The 7,200-nt window shown below is 35.8% G+C and overlaps 1 protein-coding gene across 1 annotated transcript; it reads right to left on the bottom strand.

Moving 5' to 3' along the window:
* Nucleotides 1-1,316: 1,316 nt before the first annotated feature.
* On the bottom strand, nt 1,317-4,831 carry LOC122074886 (uncharacterized protein At1g66480-like). Its single transcript, XM_042639876.1, has 2 exons — nt 3,878-4,831; nt 1,317-1,575 (listed from the first exon to the last, which is right to left on the bottom strand). The coding sequence occupies exons 1-2, from the start codon at nt 4,577-4,579 to the stop codon at nt 1,531-1,533; spliced, it is 747 nt and encodes a 248-aa protein (XP_042495810.1). The 5' UTR covers nt 4,580-4,831; the 3' UTR covers nt 1,317-1,530.
* Between the last annotated feature and the right edge of the window lie 2,369 nt (nt 4,832-7,200).

Below are 7,200 nucleotides of genomic sequence, written 5' to 3'. Positions count from 1 at the left end.
TTTTTTTTTTTTGGTAGAATTTCTTTTGATCAACTACTAGTACTTTTTATTTCCATTGAGAAAAAAACTTAAGATTGTTATTATTATTATTATTTTGTTGGAGAGGGTGGTCTACGATCAGCTCGACCATCGGGAGAGAATGGTCTATGATCAGCTAGCTCAGCCATTGTTTCGTTGCATTGGTGCTAACGTGCAGTAGTTTGATTGTTTGTCCAACGAAGTTCTTATTAACTTATAGGCCAATTGGCAATGGAATGGGTTTCCCATGTGAAGTCCTTGTATTCATGCTCAAGCTTGTGTTACTAATAGGATGTCTTGGATCTTGTCACATGGGTTTGTGGGTTGATTCCAAAAGACCGTTAAAGCCCAAAAGATCCGAAGATTTCTATTTTTGAAATTAGCTTTAATATAGTATTCATGATAAATTAAACCATTGGAATACCTGGATCAGATTCAATTTAAAGTGAGTTTTTCAATCCAGTTTGGTTCTTAAAACTATTGCTTTGGCACAACATTTGATTAATACCCATTTTATATAAGTATCAAACATAAATTTGGATATCCAATATTGACTTTGTCAAAAAAATCTGTAAGAATGCAGTGATGTTATGTATACTATTATCAATTAGCATTTATTGAGATATTGGTAATTACGTAGTTATAGTCCCACGTCAGTTAGTTCAAATCCTTGGTGCTCTACATCAGTTAGTTCAAATCCTTGGTGCTCTACATGTGCTATCTTAAGGTTATGGATTGAACCCTTGTTTTTATTTTTTTCGCTAGAAATTCATAAACTTTATTATAAAATGAGAAATAAAGAATACATCGATGAAAAAACCATAGTAATAAAAGATCAGCAAGGAACTCACACATAACTGTTAAAACTGAAGCAGATTCAGAATTCTCCACTTCCGGCATTGCCATCAGCATAGAAAACTAAATCTCTTAATAAAATCGGTATCTTGGTCTTGATGCAACATCATGTTCCACCTCTTCTCTTATATGAAATTGAACCCTGTATAATTGCATCGGAGCTTTTATATATATATAGCTTCATTAGATGGTAATTGATAGGATGAATCTTCTCTGCTCTGGGCTCCTTTGAGGCTGAGAATCACCTACCCTTGTTGTCGTCCTTAAGTTGTCCATATGTATTGAATGTGGGTATATTAACTGATGACTTAAAACGGGCTAAACACTTCTTTCAAAAATTACACTATTTAAGGCTTTTCCCTTTATTCGTACTGGCCTTTTGGACAACTAAAGGGTAGCCTTAAACAAAGGAACACTATGAGAGAGAGAGAGAGAGAGAGATATTTGATTGAAGGTAAGAGTATAGAACAATATAATATACATGAATTTACATACACTAATTGTCCACACACTAAACAAGTACATGGTTTTACTACAATCGTAGTACAATAAAAACTATATAGGGGCTTGAAAATTACTGCTGCCCTCTAGTTTAAATTTATTTCTTTTACCCTCCCTAAGAAAAAAAAAAAAAGTCTCATCTTTAATTCTTCAAATCTACTCCATTTCTTCATTCTTGACCGCCAAGAAGCTCACCTTTTTCTGCAAATTCAAACAATCCAAGTAAGAAATTTAAGTAAGATCACCTAAAAGAAGATTTTCGTGAGGTCAACATTTAATAAATACTTAAACTTCAATTAAATCAATGGATCCATGAGAATGGATCTTCACTGTCGGATTTGATTGATTCTTTGGGATGGGGTTAGTGACTTCGTGGTCCATTACAATGAGAGACAAATTAAAGATAAAAAATGGTTTGGAGTCACCTTGGCCTTGGAGAGACTTAGAGTTCATAAATTGGGGCCATGTTTGGATTGATAGTTAAATTCTATCCAAGTCATGAACCAACGTATCATGAACTTATCCAAAATATAAATACTACGTCAAGCAAGCAATGGTATACATGGGGGATGATTTCTTATGAAGGCAGTGTAAGAAGAAACCTGTACGTTATACCAATGAAGATTTGAAGAATAGTATCATCTATATGGGATACCATGAGGCCCACAAGATCTAAATAGGATAGAGAATGTCAATGTGGACCTTACTATTTATTATGCGAAAATAAAGGAATATGTACAAGGGCAGCATATCCTTCATTATATATATATATATATATATATAAAGAGAAAGAGAGAGAGAGAGAAAGACAAAAATATCTCTTGACTAAATTTTTTTGAATTTAATAATAATCGAGATTCATATAATTTTGCTTTCATAGACATAATTGACTTTGTGAAAGTGGCATGATAGATGCCATTATATTGATGTAATATTTTCCAGTGATCATATTTAAATTTCATTGACATCTTATTTGACTTTTAATAAGTACACGTTTAATAACATAGATACTAATATTGTAATCAAGATTTTTATTTAATCATGCTCCATCAGTGGTCATGAACATAATCTAGCTGAAGCCAAGTATAATGAAGATGTTTAGAATTATTTAAAAAATATGTCGTGGGTAATTTTTTTTTTTTTTTTATGTTAGAGATATGTTAGGTTAGTTGAAATGTATTAAGGTGGAGAAGAAAAAAGGAAATTTAATTGCAGTAGCTCATCATCTAGCTAAGAGGGTTGGGAAGACAGGATTTTCTGTTTTGTGTATAATACGTTACCTTTAGTTTTATTTTAGTGAATATGTTTTTTCTTATCAAATAATATGCCTTGGAGTCCCAATTGAAAGTGGTCAACTAAGTGACTTGAGAATTAGATATGATCAAATTCTATTAATCTAGTAATAAGGGCAAACATTATATATTTCTTATCACCTAAAAAAAAAAAAGACACTATTTTTTTTCTTCTAACTTTTTGCTTATGTTGCATAGTTTTGCATGAGCATATTGCCTCATATAGTTGCTGAGAAAAAAAAATTGGTAAGGAATTACAGTTAAATCTCACAATTAAATCAAGAAAAATTGATACATAAAAAAAAAAAAAAGATTAGAATTAGAAGCAACAAATATATATATATATATATATAGAGAGAGAGAGAGAGAGAGAGAGAGAGAGAGACTAACAAAATACTTGAGTTGTGCATTGACATTCAAAAGAAAGAGCGAAAAACGGAGATTTTGCCGACATACAACATAAAAAATTTGAGACAAAAATTAGTGATTTTATGAAAAATAAAATTTAAAAAGCAATAGAAAAATATTACTATTTTTTGATAAAATAATATCCCTCCAATAATAATAATAGAATGACAAAAATAATTGTAGTACATGAAGTATATGTACACTCAATCAAAATTAAAATATATCAAAAACCCCTTCAATTCTCCCTAAGTCTAGTCATCGCATTTCTATCAGATGAAGAATTTGGTTCCGTTGCACATCTGCTCAATAGAAGGGATAGGATTCCTCTCCACACAACCTAAGGACCAAAGAATGATCTCAGTACTAGAATGACCTACGGACTCATGGCCGGATCCTCCCAACCGTAGGATCACTTTCTTGTCTTTAGTCTCTATGAATATGAGCCCAAATCCCAACAAAAGACATATGTTCCATCCACTACCATTTATAACACAAAAGAAGCATCCTTAAAAGCCAAAAAGGCATATGTGACCCACCTTTAACGAACACATTTTACCAATAGATGATGCAAGCCCTAAGGATTGGAATCTATCAACAGTTCTTTTTTTTTTTGGTTAAGTGAATCTATTACCTCATTGGAACATAAATCATAGGATTCCAACTGTTGGGTCACAAGAACTTTAACAAGTAATTTCCCTATACTTTAACTGCAAGTCTTCACAAAAAGCAAAGGAAAGCAAAGAAACAGAAGATACCGAGTCATTTGACTCAGTAATAAGAAGTAACAAAGTTAGAAACGTTACCGCACGACGATGAGGCTTATTACTACCCTCACTGATTTTATTCAGCGCCGGCCTCCAATGCGACGGTTGCGGCAGAGGTCCACTCTTGCTGTACGAACCATCGTCCTCCCCATGTGATTCATAACCAAGGAGGGGCCCACTTTTAGTATACGTATAATCGTCATCGTCGCCGTAGCCACCGCCTTCGGCGGCGAGTCCACTCTTACTTATACAAAGATCCATAATCTTCTCCGCCGCTTCCGACTCATCATGACTCTCATCCATAAGCTTCGCCACCTCCGATTTTGGTACCCTTAGCTTCACCCTCACCATCCCAGCATCATGAACCAAATTCTTATCCTTTACAAATGACAAATCCGACGTGGCTCTCCGGCTCAACATGAGACTCTCTATTCTCTCCTTCGCATTCATCTGAACCCCAGGTTGAACCTTCCTGTGAAGGCTTCTCTTCTTCTTCTCTTGTTCTTGAAACTTTGGTATCTCTACAAGGAAGTAGAGACGTCTGGGTTTCAGGTCCTGTTGGGGTTCCAATGGCTCTGCTCGGATTCCGAAATTCTTAACCGCTTCCGATTCTATGAGGACATGGCCTGGGTAGTCTTTGGTTACGTCGCCGGCACGTAACGGTGTCTTTAGCTCGAAGGTACTGCCGTCGGTGCACATCACCTTGGCCATTTTTTTGCCTGTAACAACTGTGTTACCCATTGTGGATTGAGAATTATGGAAGAGAAGGAAGGAGAAGGAGGGGTTTTTAAGGGTTTGGAAGATACAGACAAGGAGGAGTCACGGGTCAGAAATGGAAGGCAAGCAATGGATTATAGAATAAGAACAAAGTAGAACTAAAGAGTCTTTAACTCCTTGATTCTTGACTATTTTTGTTTTTGTTTTCTTGTGTAGGGAAGTACAAGACTCGTGAATCGAAATGGAATAGTGGAGAGAGAGAGGAGGAGATGGGTTTAAATCGATTGCTTGAGAGAAGGGGTTTCAAGAGAGGGAGGTGGAGGTGAACTCTTGTTTAGGGGAGTTGAAGAGGCTTTTTCCGTGATTTTGATGGGGGTTTTTTTTTTTTTAGTGGGCCCATGGTCCTGGACATGATATGTATGATTACGTAAATTTCTGGGGGCGGGGGGGTTTGAGTTTTTTTTTTTTTTTTTGGTCTTAGTGTGAAACTGTGAAATATCGGTGGATACCTTTGAGGGTTTGTGGTGCGATGCATGTCGGTAGTGACTTTCTGTGGGCCACACTGGTCCACAGGCTTTAATACTTTTAAACATTTTCGCTCTTCTTTTGGTTTGGCATGGAAAAGTGGAAGGTGAAAAGCCTGATACGTAAAATCTTTGTGGGGTGATGTATGTCAGGTAGTGAATTTTGGTGTGCCAATCGGCCGTGTGTTTTAATACTTTTCGATGAGATTGATCCTCAACCCACTCCCATCAAGGATTTAGGGTTCGGTATCGGTACTGGTGCTAAGAATCCAGATTAGATTAGATCAGATTGATAGGTATCAATCCATTTTATCCATATGTTTAATAAAAAGTACAATTTTTTTTTATTATTTTACCCCTAAAATGGTTCGAATAATCAATCCACATTGGTCAGGGATTGGGAATCGATCTCAGTCAATACCAATCTGATACGGCCAATACTCCCAATCCTAAATCAATACTTGAAACCATGCTTCACATAGAATCTCACTGTTCGATCATTGTTTTGATTTGTGGTCCGATTTTTCTACGCGTTGTGGAATCTTATGTGGGAAAGGTAACTTTTTTTCCCAAGTGAAAGAAATAAAAAATCTCTCTCTCTCTCTCTCTCTCTTGAAAAGCTTTCTCTTTGCTTTGAAAATTTAATACGGGGATTAAATCGTTTAGTGCCAATTTTTATCTGAATCAGTTGGAATCGCCCAAAAAACTGCTAAAATGAAACAAAATGGGACACCGATTGGATCATGTCAATTTCACTTTGAATCAGCTGATCCTAATTGATGTTTCAAAACATGCTTTCACACCACCCCCTTCGCTTTATTTGGCATGGAGACTGAAACTCTGATAGTGAAGCATCTCTTTTTTGTGTAAGGCCCACTTCAGGGGCAGAAGACCCACTAAGGAGACGTGTGTGTGTGTGTGTATGTGTGTGGGGAGAGGGGGGGGGATTGGCATGTAAAATGGAAACTGAAAAGATGATAGGAATGGGATGAACTTCTACTTCAATGGCAAGTGGTTAGACAGTTCGATGTAGCATAAGTCCAACGAAGGTGGCTAGTTCGACCCTCCAACCCCCATCCCCTCTTCAAATAGTACTACTTCTATATTGGGTTGAAATAGTCTGTAATTTCGATCTCGTACAATTTCATAAAATACCATCTTCAGGGGGTGACACGTGTATTGATACCAATACAATGGTTCAAATCTGGTATAACTAATAAAACCTTAAATTATTGAAGAGTCATTTAAATCAGATTTGGACCATTACATTGGTATCAATACACGTGTCACCCCCTGAAGGTGGTATTTCACGAAATTGTATGAGATCAAAATTACAGACGATTTTTTTCCCCTCTATATTACTGTAAGTAGTTGGCTAGACAGTTTGATGTACCCTCCAACGTCCCATCCTTTCTTCAAATGCTACTATTTCTCTACTATTGTAATAGTTGCTGTAATAAGAGTGGTCCAATGACTCCAATGGATCCTTATCTCTGGCCCCAAAATGGGGTCTACTAAAAGAAAAAAAAAAAAATTTGAAAGGACACACGTGTGACAAGTTCGTGTGCACAAGCACGCATTGTACACGTACACGTGGTTTTTATTTTTCAATCCATTCTCTCATTAAATTGACAAAGATTATTATATAGTAAAAGGGAGAATCTATATATTCATGAGGTGGAATAATGGAAATTCGTCTCCCCATTTACATATACAAATGTAATCATTAATTAATCAATTAAGTTGAAATTGACCATTTATGTCCAGCCCCCAATTCATACTCATTTTATTTCTCAGGTTAAAAGAGATGACCCATTTGGAACCTTGGTCATGGTGCCCACTCTTCTGCACTACATGAAGGAGTAGGAAGAAAAAATTTTGCAAGGATAAAGTTTTCATTTTTCCACTATGGGGTGAAGAGAGCTTCATCCAAAGGGATTTAACATTATAATTGGATTCTAGAAATAATAAATGTCATCATTAACTTGACCTTTAAAAATTACAAAATATCCTGAGATCGAATCTTATGGATTAAGAGGTTCTTTCTACCGTGGATGAAAGAAACTTCACATTTGTGATAAAGTTTATGATAATTTTATAAGGTTATGAATAATTAATACT

Source organism: Macadamia integrifolia, chromosome 1 (genome assembly GCF_013358625.1).
Source record: "Macadamia integrifolia cultivar HAES 741 chromosome 1, SCU_Mint_v3, whole genome shotgun sequence".
Classification (NCBI taxonomy): Eukaryota; Viridiplantae; Streptophyta; class Magnoliopsida; order Proteales; family Proteaceae; genus Macadamia; species Macadamia integrifolia.
This window is presented reverse-complemented; position numbering and strand designations above follow the sequence as displayed.

What these genes read in the sequence shown, in the direction of transcription:
- LOC122074886 (XM_042639876.1), bottom strand. Translation starts at nt 4,579, where the DNA reads ATGGGTAACACAGTTGTTACAGGCAAAAAAATGGCCAAGGTGATGTGC. An exon ending in ATAAGCCTCATCGTCGTGCG is followed by an intron (nt 1,576 to 3,877) that starts GTAACGTTTCTA and finishes TTGAATTTGCAG; the next exon opens with AAAAAGGTGAGCTTCTTGGC.